This window comes from Corapipo altera, unplaced genomic scaffold (assembly GCF_003945725.1).
Source record: "Corapipo altera isolate COAL_440 unplaced genomic scaffold, ASM394572v1 0, whole genome shotgun sequence".
Taxonomy (NCBI): Eukaryota; Metazoa; Chordata; class Aves; order Passeriformes; family Pipridae; genus Corapipo; species Corapipo altera.
The window spans coordinates 38530212-38550289 of NW_020884872.1; the positions used below are offsets into that span (position 1 = coordinate 38530212).

Consider the following 20078-nt stretch of genomic DNA (forward strand, 5'->3'; position numbering starts at 1 on the left):
AAAAGGACTCTAGTTGCCAATACGATGTACTGTGAATTGACAGTCTCCTCAAGTCATATGAGACTTCTGGAGGAAGCTGCTCTTGTGTGATGTTAAATTCTCACAGCAGGGCTGTCAATTCCTGTCATTCATAGTTTATGAAATAAACATAGCATTTCATTCAGTTACAGTAAAACTCTTTGCATGAAAACCTGACTTTCTATCATTTCAATATGCTACTCAGGACAATGTGATTTCCTGTCTATAGCTATTAGATAGGCAGAATAAGACAAGAAAATTTCGTATCATCTCTGTTTCATGAAGGTTTTAAGAGAGATGGATTATTTTCTCTAATCTGACTAATCCCTCTTGGATTCATCCCAAACCAATTTACAAATAATTGTGAGGAAAATGAGGATATTTTGCAGACACACGTAATGTATGAACACTTTGTGCAGCAAGTAAGTTGTCCACTTACAATTCAACTATTAAATCTTTGGTTTAATTGCAGATTCTGCCTGTCTACCACAAAAAACCAAAATTAATACTTGTGCCTCTTATCTATTTCTGAAATAAGACTAAGCAGCAGGACTGGAAGACATTGTTCACATTGCTTCATGTGAAAATGGATTTTTTTGCACAATGTATATTTGGATGGCCAGCTAAGGCTAAATTAGGCTTTTCTAAAATATAATGAATAGGGAATGGATAAAAATAATTACCACTAAAATTTGTGATGACTAGATGGAAAAATTAAGCTATACTTCAACATGGGTTTATACTAAACAAGCCATATGAGTCCCTCATTTTTTATATCTTCTCATACTGTTTTACTCATTTACAGTTATAACAGTATAAAGAACACTGTAACAGTCCTTAATCCAGTGTCAAATGGCAATATCTTTCCCCCAGCTCATTTGTAACTGTCTTACTTACCCTGTGCTTTCTTACAACCATTACCATTCTGGGCAGCAGCAGCTGCAATAGCAATAATATCCAGAAAAGGAAGAGTTCAAGTATCAGTGTTTCAGTTATGCAGCATTAGCTGTAGATGTCACAGCTTTGCTTCAATTTAATTAGGTTTGAAACTGTTGTGTTCACCTTAACTACAGAACACATTTATCAGGTTGATTTGTAGCTTTGTATTCCTTAGCTGATGCTGATATTTTGATCAGTACTGAACTGCTAAAAACATTGACAGCAACACAATAATACATTCAAAAATTGACAACATCCCAAAGTCAGTCTTCCTACTGCTCTCATGACTACAGTTCTTCATCCTTCCAGATCTTTCATTAAATAAACCTATATAACATTTGCAAGTGGCTAAAACAGTAACTAGTGAATTAATTCACTGAAGGTTTTCAGAATAGCTTCTTTCTTTTTTTTCCTCATTTTATTAGCTAGTAATTCATCAATATTTATTTAAAAAAACCCTAACATAACAGTTGAAAAAAATTTCACTTTTTTAACAGTAAAAGAAAAAGCTGAAAATTTTATGTATCATGTTGGTTTGTGCTTTCTTTCTCTGTTACAGACAGCTCCTGTGATCTTTCAATGATGGATCCTTCATTCTAGTAATAGAAGGAGAATATATCACATCACTAGTTTCCTTGATCTGACTGCATTCTTCCTATTATTAATTAGGCCAATAAGATTTTTACAGGATGCATTTAAGCTGGCAACCTCTAATGTGTCAAGTCCCTTTGAAATCACACATTTGTTTTTGCAGAGTTCCTCTGTGTAAAAATTGCATGCCGCATATTGATCAAAGTCCTTCTCTCTTACCTAGTATTAGCATCTTTATTAGTAACTATACAAAATTGTATGCAAGGTCTCACTCAGAATCTCAGCTTTTTTTAGTTGATACGTGGAGCATCCATCTAAATACACTGAAAAGCTTGGATGGATGAATGGATGGATGGTATTAACTGATTTGAACATAATGCTCTGAAGCACAAGTAGAAGAAAAAGGAAGGTAGAAGTGTCTAAGATGTACAGTCAGTATTGTGCAGCTGGGCCACACATTCACATTTTCCATATATTGATGATCTACTTGTTCTCATGTCATTTTGTATTTTCAGGGTACTGTTTTTTGTTAACTCCTTTATTTACTTTTCCTTGAATTTCTTCTTCTTGATTATTTTCTCCCTGTCGTATAACATGAAATAACAAATACAATTCAATCTAACAAACTTTCAAATTCAAATTTCCCCAAGAAAAGTTATATCTATATTTTAAAGTTTCAACCATTATCCAATTTATGCTAGGTTACACAGAATGCAAGAGTATTAGAAGAGAGATGGACACCTAAAAGTATTTAATATATACAGAATTTTGTTAAATGGCATAGAAAATAATTACAGAATTATATCTTTTAATTTAAAAAATCCACTCTGAACCCTCTCCTTCTCCTCCAAAAAACACAAGAAAAAACAAGTAAAGTTTGGTATATTTTTTAAGATAGAAAAATGAGAACTGGAGCCCTAGAGAAGAGGGAGATCAGACCAGTTGGGAGCTCTCTTTATAAAACTACACTTAATTCCCTATTATATAAAATCCTTACCTGAACAGAAGTCATCAGAATATCTATCATACACTGCTTTGCAGTTTCTTTCATCACACTCACAAGTATCTCCATGAATATCTCCCCAGTCCCCAGTTGGGTCTACATCATGGCATGTGCATTCCCCACATACACATGTGCCTAAGAAAGAGAAAAAAAATACACAGAGATAAAAGATTAACAGAGCAATTTTAAGTAATAGTAGTTTGATTACAGGAATTTACACTTGTGAATTTTCAGCTCTCACAGGAATGCAGTTTAAAAGCTGCAAGTGTTAATCATGAGCGTGTGTTCATCTTGTATGATTTGAAACCTTCTATGATTAGTTAGTAGCAATACTTTATACAAACAAATTGGCTTTCTGTTCAAGTTTCTTTTTGCTGTTTGAGCCTTGTTAGGAATCAACAGAAAAATGTAGTGCACAGAACAGTCGTAAATCTTTGACATCAACAGTAATTTGCCCTGACAGTAATGACAATAAAAATCAATTCTGTTTAAATGACTTGGGCTTGGGCACAATAGATAATTAATGGTTGTTAAAGCATAAATATTAAGACTACAATTGAATACAAATTCTATTCCAGTTGAAAATGTCTAGGAGGTCATTCTTTACCTAAGAAGAACTGCAGCACATATCTATCTGAAAGGGATATTTATCCACTTTTCCCAAGTCAATATTCAGGGCCACACCCAGTTGTTTACAATAAGAAGAAATGTGAAATATGACAGAAATACAAATTTGGCACAATCCTACTAATATACTGAGAACACTTAGGAAAATCTGAACAACAAATAAACCCAGTTTCCTTCTTCTAAAGTACAAATATGCTTCAGGACCACAGATTCACTGCTTTTTCTGAGATGCCAACAGGTCCTCAGAAGGTCCTTAGAAGCAGTCTGACCTTACTGATGCATGCAGCTCATTTGCTGCAAAGGAGCTCCACCTTTTGCTACTCTGCCAACATCTGTGTCATCTTATTCAGATTACTCTAAACAATATAATGCATTTGAGGACAACAATACATATAGATATGAGCACTTTCTCTAAAAGGGTAAGGTCTACACAACTGTGTATGCATGACACTTAAATGAAGCAGGAAACGCTAAAGCCACCAAGGCAGCCCTCAGGAAATTTGCATCTGATTTTTTTATACATTCACAATTCAGTGACATTATTGAAGAAGAAAAAAATCCAAACCAACCAACAAACAAAAAACCAAAAAGCAAACACCTCCAGAGGGTGATTAATCCCCCCAGAAACGACTTCAAAGTGAATTTGGATCAGCTGTCCTGGATATCAAAATGCAAAACACCATTTCTCCAAAGTTTAAAAATCTAAACGTTCACATCTGGTCTCAGCTGGTTGACTAGACAGTTGTAGGGGGAAAGAGAAAGACAATTTATCCAACTTAGCACTGAAGGAGGGTAGACAGCAAGGTTAACTCCAATATTTGATTTTTAAAAGGCTCAAAAGGTTAACTCCAATATTTGATTTTTAAAAGGCTCAAGATTGACAAGATGAACTGCACTTATACAGTAAGGTATAAACACTAAAACCTGGGTAAGCAGGACTAAATGGAGCAGAAATACTGTGCTCGAAAGCAACTTCATGTCATAGAAGTCTACAAATGTTTTATGAAAATAAAATCACAAATACATGAAAAGCTAAAGATACAGAAGTATCCCACAAATGTACCTTTGTATAGGAGGTTGTAAGTACCCAGAATACCAACTATACTACTTACTCAATTCCTCCAATTGTTATAATCACACGATACAATTTCAAATCTTAACAAAAACTTGCTTTGACAAATTCTTTGACAAGAAATTACTTTCTCAGTGAAAAGAAAGTATCTGATCTGAAGCTACTTTGATTATTATTTCCAGAACTAAACAAAAATTTTGTGTTAAAGTCACAAGACTAAATGAGCCTACATGATCTCTGTATTTCTCTTCTCATGAGAAGAGGATTTTCTAAATTATCTCAGGATAATTTGATGTTTGCAGTACAGTAGGTTTTGTCAGTAGAGATGTGACTTTTGCTTATGTTCTACTGTAATATTTCTGGACTATTGCCAAAAAAATCCTTAATATTTTTTTAACTCTTTGTTCAATGAAGCCAAACACAGCAGCTAGTGAAGAACAACTTTATTTTATGCCCTTTTTTTCCAAAATGGCAAAATTAGACAGAAGTATATGGTAAAATTCAAATTCCAGAACTCTGTGCAAATAAAACACCAGGTAGTTAGAAATACTGTGTGAAGTCTACCTTCCTCACCATTGTTACTGAACACTTCACAGGGGTTTTTTTACTACAAATTATCCTGCTCAATCTTACTACAAAAGTAAAAGATGAGACCAACTTAGGCTTGCTTAATCAAGAAACGGATGTGCATCTGTTTAAGTTTATACTTAAACACAGGTATCTGCCCACTCACTTGGAAATGTATATCCAGACCTGAAATAGGTGAGAACAAACTAGAAACTATCTGCAAACACAGTGTCATATTGTAGCAAATGCATAGAGCAAAATAAAAGCAAGTTATATAAATATGCATAGAAGGACCGTGCGAATGACACACCTCTGTTGCTGCAGATTTTGCCATCTGGAGACATGCATCTCTTCTTGATCTCCCAGGGGGTGATGTCACACTGGAATTCACATTTATCTCCATGCCAACCAGCCTCACAGTAACAGTTTCCACAGTAACACTTTCCATGGCCTTAAGCCAAAACAAATTTTATACAGTGAGAAAAAGGCAAGTTTTTAAAAGGCATTAACAATTTAACTGTTTTGTTCTTTTCTTTTAAAAACTTCTAGAGCTAGACTCAGAATAGAAACAATTTATAGACCATATATGACTACATAAAATAAGACAAAGGATATCTCAATTATAGTTTTCTCCGCTGCTTTAGAACAGGTTTTCATTTAATCACAGATTATATCTAATCAATAACCACTAATTATCATCAACATTTTTATATTTGTAAACTCAATTTTGAAACTTTATAGATCAGCTTGGAAGACGGTAAGCGTAACAGTTAAAATTTAAGCACAGCTTTACATATTAAGGTAGGACAGAAGTGCCCGTCATACTCAGTATGTCTAAGAAAGCATTGTATGTTCTTGACTCCTCAGATAGTTCCAGAAAGGGGACCTTGATTTATTACACACTGCCTACACTGTGTATGGCTACTCTTCTTACCTGTTAAGAAGATTTTAGAACACAAATAAAACAGTTCATTAAAAATAATTTTTAGCAAAACAAGTCTTTCAGATGTTCATTTAACAAATCATATATATCTCAAAAAAGATACTTGCATCAACTGAGACTTGATGAAACCAACTCTTGAACATTATGATCTGCTAAGGTACTTGTGCCATGTGCTTCAGTGGCTCAAAGAATTCAAACTAAGTAGCTGCAACTCTTACTAGTCTTAAAGCCATAAATTAATTCTTTACTAGAAGCATCAAGTCAGGATCTTGTTCTTCCTTCACTTAAGCTTAGTAGATCTGGTCATCTCTATGAAAATCAGGTCAATGCATATTTTTAACTATCAAGATTGCAAATTGTTCAATAAAATTTTTTCCTGCTTTTGCAACTACACGTGGAATTTTCATTACAATTGTTTGGTTACATGTCAAAACCAATTAATTTAATTAGAGAATTAAGCAGCAAAGACAATCTAAATTAATTCTTATTATCAAAAGGTTGTTTTTGAACAGTAGGCAAGAAATAAAAGGGAAAATGGTGAAGGAGTAAATAAATTTAATATACTGGCAGTTTTTACAGATTAAAATATCAGAAATTCATGCTTCATTCACACTTTTATACTCCTCAAATAAATATGAAATAAATTATAAAATTTGCCACTATCACTTTCTCTTGACAGAAGAAAAAAATCATTCAGTGAGAGCCAAAAAGTCTTACAAAAAGAAAATAAAGATGGGGATCAGAATTTAAATTGCTAGAAATCAAGATACTTTATTAAAAATAAGCTATAAACTTGATTCCAAAATTTATGTAACCTTTAATAAAAAATGATGCAGACAACTGACTGATAGAAATCCAACTGAGACTGGAAAAGCTTAACACATCTTTGCAACTTTGCTCTACCTAAGAACTGATTTGCAGTTCTAAAAAATGCAGTGCCCTTTTGCAAAAATAAAAATGCATGTTATCTATATCTCAGTATGACATTGTATGCTTTCCCAGGATAAAATCCCAGCTCCCAGTTGATGAAATTATGTACCTTTGATCTTCAGTTCACATGCTGTCCATTTTTTCTGCATAAAACCTGGTTCAACATATGGTTTTGTTCTGTAGAGGTTTGTTAGAAAGCAAAGTAAAATGTAACACTCATAGCCTACCTGCATAACCTATTCAGCTGACAATATAACCCAACCAAGTCAAGCAAACCATTAGCTTAGACCTTATACTTTAGAAGGCTCCAAATCTTGAATGAGGTATCATGACTTTTATGCTGATCAATCACCAACTGCAGAGACTAGAATCTACCCACAGTTTGTCCTTTTTTATCAGCATGTTTTGATTTCTCCATACACATAAAACTAGTTTTTCACACAGATGCATCTGGTCTTTTCTGGAATATGGAATGATTGGATGAAAGAAAGGGAAATAAAAGCTAAGAAAAACTTAATATAAACCAGCAGTAAAACAGGTGGGGGAAAAATACAGACAAAAACAGTGGAAAGAGAATTTACTGGAACCAAAAAATGATAATTTTTTTAACATATTTTGTACCATGTGTAATTGTTGCAAGATCCTATGCAAAAAAGAAAGTTCTTTTTGCCTTCAAAGGCACTTAAATTAATAGAATTTATTTTGCTCTTTGTGTAAGGAAAAGACAGGGAAAGCTATTTTACACAAGTACTCTCTCTCTTTATACACAGACATATCATGAGATATGAATAGTCTAAGAGCAGATCAGAACACTTGTATGCATACGGACACAGTATGCATGTGTATGGCTTGGACAGTATTTGTAGCACTTTCCAGCTCAAGGGCAAGCCTCCCTAGCAATGTAGGCAACAGCATTTATAATGCCATAAATGGTGTGTATTTAAAATTTAGTTGTCCAGTTCCTACCTCATGCTGAAATGAAAACACAGTTTGAATTTTCATTGTGTTTCTGTCTATCAGCAGAGTTCATTCCATCTGATTTTCTTATCTTTCCTATCACGGATGATTTTTTTTTCATTCATTCATCCCTTTCTCTCTTTATCTCCTGAATTGCTTTTGAGTTCTCATCTTACGTTTATTCTTACTATTTTTAATTTTTATTTTCTTTTCAAAATTCTTAATAATCTATTTTTTGTTTTGCTTTGTTTTGTTTTCTCCTATATCCTCCATCCTGCTCTCCTTTGTGCCACAAAGCATTCACATTTCTTGTATTGTACTGAAGACAGACAGGCTGAGCTATGAATTACCTTAGTGAATTATCTTATGCAATCTTCTTTGCAGTTCTTCCAAAAAAAGGAGGATGTCACAGGATTTATTAATTCTTTAACCTTATGCTTAGCTCATTTTTGTATCTGAAATTTCCACTTACAAATTGCAAACTAAATTCTTGTAAATACAGTTACTTTTATTTTAAGTCATGCATTCAGTAAAGTTATTTTTAGGACCACACAATTAAATTATAACAGCCTGTATTAATTTTCACTATTTTTTGCACTCATTAAAATACGTACCTGTACAAATCTCTCCTGTTTCATCATCTACGCATTCTCTGTCATCACATTCACAAAATTTACCATACACCAGTCCATTTCCTTCTGAGTTTGCACATTTACACCTGCCACACTGACACGTGCCTGTAAACATTTAAGACAGTACTCAGTGACTGTAGTTTACAGAAAGAGCTTCATTAGTCCATCAGAGATAGTACATATTTTATGTCTGAGAAGGCTGAAATCTTAAGATCATCCAATCAAATTAAGACAGACACAGAAACAATTCATATCATCAAAAAGTCTAATCTTAGTTGTAGCGAAACACAACATTCATGCGCTTTGGAAGGGTAGAGTTGTTTTTTCCCACACCATAACCCGCAAAAGAAAACTTTCTGACATAATGAAAAGCCAGGGTGCTCAGACAAGGCAAAGGAGGGAAATGGGTTTGTAAACAGATCTCTTATATCGCCTTTGGTCTGGTCCCACAGTTGTTTCTTGGTCTTTTAAACAGGGTTGCCCCCTCACCTCAGTGGCTGCCTCTCTCCATGACATGCCCTCCCAAACAGGAAAAGTTCATTTTCTGGTCCTAGGGAAAGAAGAATCCCCTTTTTTTCCTCAAAGAGTTTATCTGACCCAAGCTCATAAATAAACATATTAATGAGTTATACAGTCAAAAAACGGGCAAAAATACATTAAAATCATATTAGAAACAAAAGTATTACCATGTTGGTCATATAAGACATCCCTTTTCTCTACCTCTCTCACCTTTATTAAAATTGTAAGGTTAGGAATTTTATGCAATACCATGTTATTGGGGCTCTGTGGTCAGTAGGCTTGCACAAGTTGTTTCAGCAGTCAATGTCATCACCATGACAGAAGATACGAATTTTTTTTAAAAATGAACTTCATAAGATCCATATTTCTCATGTTACACCCATACATATTTTAGAAAACATGGTTATTGACATCAAAGAATTACTCCAAAATAGAACTTTTATGCTGATATTACACAACTAGTTTGCAGAAACCAGTTTATATTTTACCCCTACAAGTACAGCACAACTTTTACTAAACATATTAATTTAAATAACAGAAATATTAGGCCCTGAGACAGACATTCAGAAAAATATTTGCAAGAGTTAATATAATAAGATAATAATAATACAACTCATAATACAACAGAAGTAACCTACAGAACTCAAATTATTTGCTATAATTAGGAAACAAATACAAATCAAAATTTTAAGAAAACTGTCATGTTTACAGATAATCCCCATTCTGACAAACTATTAGGAACAGTTGAGTCAGAAAAGTGAAATTTTAGGTGGATCCTGATTGATTAATGAAAAGTATTACAATAAATAATTATTAGTGTGATTGTAGAGGACTGTTTTTGTAACAATTCATGTCATCCCTTCCCATCTTTTATTGGCAATTAAAAAACAGAGCTCAGACTCGAAGATCAATGCTAGTCATAGATCGAAAGGCAATCCCGTCAAGAGAAAATACGTATGACTACAGCCAAAGTTACCTCAAATCCCTTAGCCAGTCTCATCAGCATTCCTGTCTGTTTAATATCAGCAAAAACAAAAGCATTTATTCACAAGCACTCCCCTACTTATAGTCGTTGTTCAGCTACACTGTTTTTTCTGTGAAGACTGGGGTCACTTCTAGTCAAGGAAACAAAGAGGTTTTCTAAGAACTTTGACTAATAACAGTGAACTATACTTATTTTTGAGAGTCAGTTTCTCATTTAGCTATCTCTCATCTGTCTCTCAATTGTGAGTTTCATATAATCTATATTATTGTCATAAATGAAATGTATCATTTACTCACCATGCCACATGCTAGAAGTTTTATGTTAAATTGGTTTCACATCCTGCTGTGAGAGTTAACTTCTCTGTAACAAGGCCCACAAATCCTTTGGGTTCTTTGCTCATGCCAGCAGCTAACTTGTGAGAAATTTCGTTGTATGAAAATGTATGGACCCAGAGAGAAATTAAAGGCCAGGAATAGTGAGCAGAAGTGGGATTGTTGAAACATTCATTCAGAGATCAATATCATGGAAAAACTGGAAGGCAATTTTTGGTCTCAAACCTTGACTGGTGGTAAATGCTCTTCAAAATTCTACTATTCTGCAGTGAAGTCTTCTAAATGTTGTTTGGTTTTCCGACTTTTTTTGGGGGGGTTGTTGGGTTTGTTTTTGGTTTTTTTAAGGAAAGGACTCTCTATTTTATTAGGATGGTTATTAAATTAAGCAATTAGAGAAAAAACGTTACCAAATCAGAAAACTGAAAATGAAAGTACCCCTTTAAAATTATTCAGAAGGTTTTCTACAACTGATTTTAAGAATCACTGTTACAATTCAAAAGTGTCTCAAAAAAATTGTACAGCTTATAAATGCCCCGGAAAGATATTTGCAAATGCCATTTTTGCATGCTGCAAACACAAACACGAATAAGAAATTGCATCACTTCTTGAGTTAATGCCATTACCACAACATTTAGATGAGCAAAATACGACACAGTTGCAGTTTCACCAACCTAAAACAGCTATGGATAGAGTACTAAAGTAGGTATTCTGAATCAGTGTACATTATATACATAGAAATAGGTTTATAGGAAAATGAAACATTTTAGTATGCTTACAGTTATTTCTCAGTCTTTTGAATCATACTCTACGAAATTGTTAAAAAAGAAATTACGATGATTCTCAAGATAACACTGGGAGAACATCAAACCATCAAAAGCAACAAAAGACATCTTACCTGCACCAGAACAGATGATATCTTGAGAATTCTTGCACATTTCATTGCTTTTTCTCCGTGTAAGATTGCAAGTAGTTGGATACTGACAGGCTTCACCATACCAGCCTTCATCACATTTGCACTTCCCACAGTCACACTTTCCATGTCCTAGCAAAGAAAGGAAAGAGTGTGTCAAGTCCTTTTTCTTTTTTCATTCAGAAAGTGATATTTTCTTATCCAGTTTTCAAAATAGATTCCATCAATTCCATTTTTAAATCATCATGACTAACAGATTAACTTAACATAGTTCACATGCAATTAAAAACAGAAGGGAGATGAATCAAGACAGCCAGCATGGCTCCACCAAGGACAAGTCCTGCCTACAATGGAGTGACTAAATCAATGGACAAAGGAAGGGCTACAGGTGTCATTTATCTCGACTTCCGTAAAACCTTTAGCACAGTCCATCCCAATATCTTTCTCTCTAAATCAGAGAAAGATGGATTGGATGGGTGGACTGTTAGGTGGATAAAGAATCGGTCGGACAGTTGCATCCTGAGGGTAGTGGTAAACGGCTCAGAGTCCCAATGGACATCAGTGACAAGTGGTGTCCCTCAGGGGTCTGAACTGGGGCCAGTGTTAGTTAATATCTTCATCAATGACGTAGATAAAGGGATCCAATGCACCTTCAGCAAATTTGCTGATGACACCAAGCTTAGTGGTGTGGTCAACACACCTGAAGGATGAGATGCCATACAAAGGGACCTGGACAAGCTTGAGAAGTGGGCCCATGGGAATCACATGGAGTTTTACAAGACCAAGTGCGAGGTCCTGCACCTGGCTTGGGGCAACCCCCAGTATCAATACAGGCTGGGGATGAAAAGATCAAGAGCAGCTCTGCTGAGAAGAACTTGGGATTGCTTTAAAAGCAGTATGGCCAGCAAGTTGAGGGATGGGATTCTGCCCCTCTACTCCACTCTTGTGGGACCACACCTAGTGTGCTGCAACCAGCTCTGGGGTCTCCAGCACAGGAAAGACATCGACCTGTTGGAGTAAGATCAGAGAAGGGCCACCAAGATCATTGGATGCACTTCTCCTAGGAGGAAAGGCTGAGAGAATTGGAATTGTTCAGCCTGGAGAAGAGAAGGCTTTAGGATGACCTGAAGGGAGCCTACAAGAAAGGTGGAGACTTTTTACAAGGGCATGTATTGATAGGATAAGAGGCAATGACTTTGAAAGAGAGTAGGTTTAGATTAGATATTAAGAAAAAATATTTTTCTGTCAGCGTGTTCAGGAACTGGCACAGATTGCCCAGAGAAGTTGAGGCTGCCCTGTTCCTGGAAGTATTCAAGGCCAGGCTCGATGGGGCTCTGATCAGCCTGGTCTAATGAAAGGTGTACCTGCCCATGGCAGGGGGTTTGGAACTAGATGATCTTTGAGGTCCCTTCCAACCCAAACTTCCAGGCGAAATTACTATCATTTAGTTCTTTAGCATTCCTTTACAATTTTAGGTAGTAAATGTGAAAACAATTGCACATCTTTTAAACTAGATTATTCAATTTTAAAATAAATACCATTTGAATATATATCTGATTGACTGAAGAAGATTCCCATCCAATCACTACATCTCAAAAGTAGAATCTTATTGCAGTCTATTTTAAATGTGTCTGTTACTGCAGTCAGAATTATCTACCTGAAAAATACAAGCCCAGTCTGCAGCCGATAAGAAGGAATTTAAATAACTATTGTAAAAAAAAGACAGTTTTAATTACAAAAAGCAGTATCTTTTGTTGTTCAATAAAACTTGTTTGATTTCCAAGATGGTCCTAAGACAAGATACAGTTCAATAGCTGAAAAAAATATGAATCAAAAACATATGAGAGAACTGGGTTACTCCTTGTTTTAAAATGGGAGTTGCCACCTTAAAACTTGCTGAATAACTCTCTGTTGGTAAAGGACAATTAAAAATAAAGTAGGTTATAAAATATAGAATAAAGAATAGAATAAAGAAGAGAATAAATAATAGAATAAAGATCTACTCTTGTGATTACTCTGCTTCACTGACAGGAGAAAACACAAGCCATTCCAGAAAATGGTAAATCCTAGGGTAGCTTACAAAAAACTAAAGACATAATATAACCATTTTCCATACTTTTAAAAATTACTTATCACTATGACTTTGCATTCTCTATGGTAGGAACTCTTGTGATTTAGCAGTTTGATGCCTGCTGGTGAAGAAAAGATACTCTAATAAAAAGAGGACTCATTTTCCCATTCCCATGTCTAAATGACAGAGACAGAAGCCACTGTATATCAGTTAGTACCAATGGTCCAGCAGCAGTAACCTCTCTCAGCAGTAATCTAACATATGATGCATAAAGGAAAAAAATAATTTCATTTCAAAGGTATAGTCTGTTTAAAGAAAATGAAAAAAGACCTCCATGAGACTAATTATACAGAGTAGTTTCTTGGCTTTAATAAGAAATACAAAGAAATTAAACTGATTAAACTGAGAGAATTAGTGGAAGATCCTTGCATACAACTGAAAGAAACTATCAGGAATTTAACTCATATAAATTTGTAAGATTGCGTGTGTGATTTCCACCTTTACCATCTCCTAAAATATACTAATTGTGCCATTTGGATTTTTTTTTTTTTAATTTTAAAGCAATGGCAATATTCCGACTGAAAATTTTTGTTAGAGGACTCTATTGAAGTGTAGAAGGCCATAGAACTGCCTCCAATAGTTTGAGTAACTCACTGCATCTTCCCTGTCACATAGATGATGCAGTACATTTGCAAGTCAGTTTAACATAGTAATCCTCTTCTTGCTTTTTTCCCACATGCCCATGTACCAATATGGTCTTCCTCAGGGCAAAAATATTGATATGATGAAATATAAACCAAGTATGTGATAAGCTGTAAGAAAATTAGAGAAAGCACAAAAGTGTTCTTATTGGTTTCAGAGTCTTTTCAGAAAGGTTTTAGTAGGGTCCCATTGGTTTTATATAAATTTCTGCATTATTTAATATGTAAATAATTATGATAGTAAGTAAGCAGTTAAAATCACTATGAAAAATATGAGGCGAGATTGCAAGTTCCCAGAAAATAAATTTCATCAAGAAGGGGTAGACCCAGGTATGTGAGAACGAGAAACACAACACAAGAAAAGTGAGGTACAAGACCTTACTGAATAGTTGGTCAAGAAACCTGTATCTCAATGTGATGACACATTCATTCCATTTTTTAAAATGTCTGTAACACAAATAAATGCTAAACATAAATAAATCAGAATTTCACTTTAAAACATCCGAAAATAAGGAAATAATGAAGACTGAAAAAAGTGTAAGAATTCCTGTAAGAAAAAGACTGGCTGTGGACTGTGAAAAACTTGCATCTTCAAGCATGTGGAAAAACCTTTTATAACAAAGGACCCCATTTCTAACTAGATGAGCAGTCCCCTCAGAGAGTATATCTGGACTATGCTGAAAGCTTGTAGGGTGGAACATGAAACTAATATGCAAGGAAAACTGTCAGATGTCAGAAAATATATGAAGAAAGTGAGAACAGAAAATGTTAGGCAGGGTCAGATCTTGCAAAACTGCAAGTACTAAAAGGTACTTTCATCATCCAAATAAAAAGAAAATGGGAAAAAGAGTTGCTTCACCAAGCAGCAAAAAAACAGTTAAGATTAAAGACAATTTACAGGCAGTCCAAAAAAAAATTAATATGGGGATGTTGACTACTAGTAGTAAACGCAGTGTGGCTAATGATATGCTCTGTGGAAATGAAAATTACTCATCTAAGGGGAGAAGAAAACAAAGACATAAAATTATTTTTAAGGAAATGTCTAGACCAAGAGGGCAAGATCCCATAACCTCCACTTGAGAATACTAAAAATCCTTGTACATAAAAGGACAGTTTAACAACAAAGACTTTTAATTAATCTATCAGGGTGGCAATCAAATATCTGAAAAATAAAAACTAGCTTTTTTTCCTTATAAGAAAAAGGAATGTACATGATCCAGGCAACATAAAAACAAGTGGCTCTGACCTCATGAGTTGTGCAAGGATTTGAAACAAATTATGAAGCATTGTACAGTCAGAGACATTGAGATAATGAAAATAGAGTATAACGAATAACAGTTTTAATGCAAAGTAGACTATCATTATGCTAAATTAACCTGACATATGTCTTTATAAGATAACCAATATTTTAAGAAAACAAACACAGGAAATCTAGATAATATGAACACATATATTGGATGCAATACCACTCAGGAAAACCAAAATTATTTTGGATAAGGTGGTCTAGAAAAGTAAAACAATCACAACATAGCTTAAAGGAAGGAAACAATATTAGAAACAAAAGGAATATTACTGGGATAGGAGATTACTGGCAATGTTTCAAATGATGTTTTTGGAACTGTATATGTTTTATTGATACTGATACAAAAATTCAGAGTATGCCAATGACATTTGCCAAAGACATGAACCTGTAAGCCCTCAGTAAAAAGGTGAAGATGGAAGACCATACAAAATTAACTGAATGGACAGTCTGAAGGACTGAACTAGTAAAAGGGTTGAAACTGGAAATACAAAGCACAGGATCACACAGTAGGGGCAAGGAAATTATGCCATAGGCTAATATGTCCCTAGCTGGAAATAACAAGAAAAGTCTGGGTGTACATTCATGTCAGCTCTGGAAAGATGGCTTAAAAGAGTCTAAGATGTACCTATTGAAAATATATCATTCGGGGCAGGAAACGGTAACAAACCTCAATTTGAAATGGTATGATGTACACAATCTATGTAACACAGTAATGGGCCCAGTTAATTCTGGAAATTTGCCATTAGATCTCTAAACCTCAGAAGACTCAGTCAAGTTTTCCAGTGAAAACACTGGTAAAATTGTAGCTACTTCCAAAGTTGCAATGGTTTGGGAATTAAAACATCTCAGATGAAAGATGGTAATTTAAACTACAACCACTTGGCTGTGATCACATACCTTTGTCCTTAGACTCTTAAATTCATCCTAAGTGCATTCTAAAAACATTTTTCTATGACATATCTGAATATCCATAGGTTCAAGAGCAAAGACACAAAGGTAAAATCTCTGACAAAAAGTTCTAAATTCATATCTGAATTATATGTATTCAGGGCATCAGTTTGGAAGCCTGCTTTTGCTGTGATCTGTCTGTAATCCATCATGAGAGACAAGCACTTCTGCAGAGTGACTCAGGTCCTGAGTGGGCTGAACAGTCCTCAGAGGTTGGTTCTCTTTCTTCATTAAATTACTTGGAAGTTGGGACTCTGAAGTTCGGTGTATCACTAGACTTGTTTGAGTGCAAATAGAGATTCATTTGTTTATTTTCATTTACTTCACTTATCTACAAAATAATCTAAGTCAGGTTTTAAATATTCTGACACAGTTTGAATAAGAAAGGAGAAGGATATCAGCTTAAGTCCATCAGTTTATCAAAACAATTATATTACATAATTATTAGATAAAGCAGAAATTAAATTTGAAATTGTTTCCATTTCTATGTGTGTACAGAAATTGCAGCATTTAGCAGTGCCTTTGTTATTTGTGTGCATCTAACTGGAAAAGATTCTCTCCACCTTTGTACCAGTTTTGGTTAATTTTTTTTATTAATTACTAATGTTCACTGAAAGCTCTACTACTATAATGGGTTTGTTACTCTCCCTGAAAAGTAAACGGAAATAGGATAGGTCATTTGATGTGTATTTTACCAATAAGATATTCCATACCACATTACGTCAGCTCAGATATAAAATAGATGGGAAAGAAGCAAGTGGTCCCTTCTCTTCCAGATAGCTGAGCGGAGCGGTCAGGTAGTTCCTTCTGCCCGTATAGTGTTTATAACATCTTCCCTCTTTGTGTAAATATAAACACCCTTTCTTAGCAGCTTCAGTTCCGTAGGGTTTTCTTTTTCCCTTCTTTTCCCCCCTTCCCCTCTCCCATTCCCTCTGGAGGGACTGGGATACCTGGTGTTCAGCCAAAGTCAACAATAACAACTACATCCTTACGGTTAAACTTCCTATAGGCAATGAAAACAGTCAAAACAAATTACTTGTTTCATTAGCTCCCACGGTTTTGCTGAGAGCATGTGCAAATGCATGCATGTCTATATGTCATGACTATCTTTTCTACCAAGCAATGGTTGGACACAGAAATGCAGACTTCTCAGGGACACGTAGCAGAAAATGAAAATAAGAGACTGATCTTGATGCCAAGACCTTGAATTCAAAGAAAGGTGACTGGGTTCAACTCTTGGATCTTTCATTTTCTGGATAACCTCTAGCATAGCACAACATAACCAGGAGTCCAAGAGATAAGCTTAAAATCTCTTCTTTCCTCTTTATTAAGAAAGTATTGATAATTAACTTTGTCATAGAAATTCTCATAAGGACAAATTTTCTTGGAGCTTTCAGATGTTATGTATGACTAGAGGTAGCTAATTTAAAAACAAACAAACAAACAAAAAGCCCAATGAGGCAATGTACTATCTTTGAAATTACAGTAACCATTTTTCTCAGTAAGATGAACACTGTCTAGGGGGAACTGTAAAACTATGATCATATGCTTGTGAAACTGCCAGAGCTCTTAAATAAAACCTTGGTTCATTAAGTCAACACAATTGGAGATACCACCTTTGAAATAATAGATATTTATATGGTTGCACCACATTATTTATAGCACAGTAAATGTCACTGCAAAAGGTGCGTCTTACTTGAGTGCAAAGATCCATGATCTTTGACCAGACATTAAAACACACTCAGATGTCCTTGCTGTCACTTATTTTTGATAAGTAAAGTCCAATTATTCTGTGTAAGAACACAGCTGAGGGCAGTTCTCATTTTAAAATTTAAAATGCAATCAATTTTCTACAGGCAGGTGAGATGCTTATGCTAACGTAAGGATTCCTGTCTATAGCATGAAGTCAGTCATCAGAAGGAAATCAGCAGCTGGCATGATAAATTAATTGGGTATATTACTATTCATTTTTAGCAACTCCTGAGTGATTCATGAAGTGCTTTCCAAATCTAAAAAAATCAATTCATGAAACAGGTGAAGAAATATGAAGAATTTATTGTTATGGATTCCTACTTCAGATTGGGATGTTAGACAGGAGGGATGATTAAGCTGCAAGAGTCAAAAATTTTGGGAAAAAAATTAAAACATTGTTCTGCACTTTCAACCTAGACCAGCACAGTGAAGGTGTTTTTAATAGCTGGATGGCTTTCTTTCCTGTAGTTAGTGATGTAGATTCTGCTACTTTATACCAATGTAAAGCTAGTAAAAATATTTCAGATTGCACTAGGGTAAGTTTTACAAAATGGACTATATTGTTTAGCTGCATTTTTGATTCTCTATAACTGCCTTGTACTCAGATGAAGCATTTCTCTGAATCTCCTTTTTCAGAATTGTTAAAGTTGCAGTTTCTGGGGGAAAAAAGTTGGTATTATTACCTTTTTTATGTTTGAAATAAATCTCTCTTCAGGGTTGGTGTCTTGGTTGTCTATGTTGGACTACCTCTGGTGAAAGTGAGGTGTCTTCTGGACCTTTGCAGTATACCCTAGGGATTCTGCTCCTACTGAAAGTAGGGTTTTCATTAAAGTACTGGCTCCTCCTTCACAACACAACCACTTGTTACTCTCCCTATGCTGACAGTATGAGGTTAAACTATGGACTGGTTAAGAGTACTAGTTTGAATTTAGAAACAACACTCAATAAAGCCAGGGGGAAATTTAAATGAAAAAACTGCCTAATGATAGTAGAACATTTCAAGCCAATTTTGCCCCTTTATCAACAAGTTACAGTCCTGTTAAGAATTGCATCAGAGATTTTAAAGCAACACAGTAAGCCCAGAGACCTTTAATGATGAAAAGAAATTTAATCTTATTTATTTCTCAAAAGGCTATTAAAAATCAAAATTAAAAAAAGAACTTTGAACTTAGATGCTCTTACATTAAACCAATTTATCTGTGTTTATTTAGGTTGTCCAGACTTTGAAGTAGTCCAAAATAAAAGGCAGAAACATTGAGAACTGGCCCTTGGGCAACCTAAGAGACTATCTGAGTCATTGTGACAAGAGCCCATAGGGTTTGTAACAGAGTTTGCCTCGCAGTGCTCTTTAGTGATTGGATTCTCCACACACATTTAAATTTATCTGAAATGGATTTTCACAGTTAAAATGAAAAGTGGTGACAAAACATCTCAATTTAGTTATTACTGGAAACACTCGAACAATGAAAACATCATAAATGTTGATAAATCATAACTCCAACAGAGGTGTGGATAAAACCAACCAAACTACTGTGTATACTTCCTAAGGAAAAAAAATCCTATTGCACTTGTAGTGCTTTGTGTTGCAGTGATGGTTTAGAAAAATGCTTTAGTAAACAAATATTAAATAGTGTTCCTAAACTAGAAAGAAAACAGAACAGACATTAAAATATAAAAAAATTACCAGAGGTAAGCATGAGGACATGACTGCTGATGCTATTTAATTTTCAGGTTATAAATAAACTAGACATAATGGATATTTCTGTTACACACGCTCTGCAATATTATTCACAGCAATAAACTCTTTGTTTCGTGTTGACTTGAGTCAATGTGAATATAGAAGTTTTTAGATCTTCTAATCATCTCCCATTAAAAGTTGTGCAAATAAGCTGATTTAAAAGTACTATTGTTAAATTTGGAGTTGAAAAGTATTAACACTTGCAGAAGAACATTTTAAGAAAACACAAAATTTGCATTGGCATCATACAGGACATGTAAATAATGTCGTCTCATTAGATAAAAACTTATTCATTACACTAATAGTAATAAGGAACCATGGATCAGATCAAACAATACTTAAACCACTGTCTTTAGAAATGCAAATAGACTAGAAAATGAAACTGAAATAAAAAAAAATGAAAATATTGCCTTCTGGATGGCATGAATATTCTTACTGAGACTGCAGTTATCATTCTCTGTCCAAAGAGGTCATCATGAATTATTTTACTTAGTCTTGAAATTTAAAACTATACTTACTGGCAATTGCAATTCCACTGAC

At 34.6% G+C, this 20078-nt stretch overlaps 1 protein-coding gene across 1 annotated transcript in view; it reads right to left on the reverse strand.

The window, feature by feature from the left end:
* The window catches only part of ITGBL1 (integrin subunit beta like 1), a 142025-nt gene that overhangs the window by 69297 nt on the left and 52650 nt on the right, over positions 1-20078 (reverse strand). The window contains exons 3-6 of the mRNA XM_027644448.1: positions 11011-11157; positions 8262-8384; positions 5128-5268; positions 2546-2686 (exon numbers count right to left, since the gene is read on the reverse strand). Coding sequence (XP_027500249.1) covers positions 2546-2686; positions 5128-5268; positions 8262-8384; positions 11011-11157 — 552 coding nt within the window. The remainder of the gene's footprint in view (positions 1-2545; positions 2687-5127; positions 5269-8261; positions 8385-11010; positions 11158-20078) is intronic.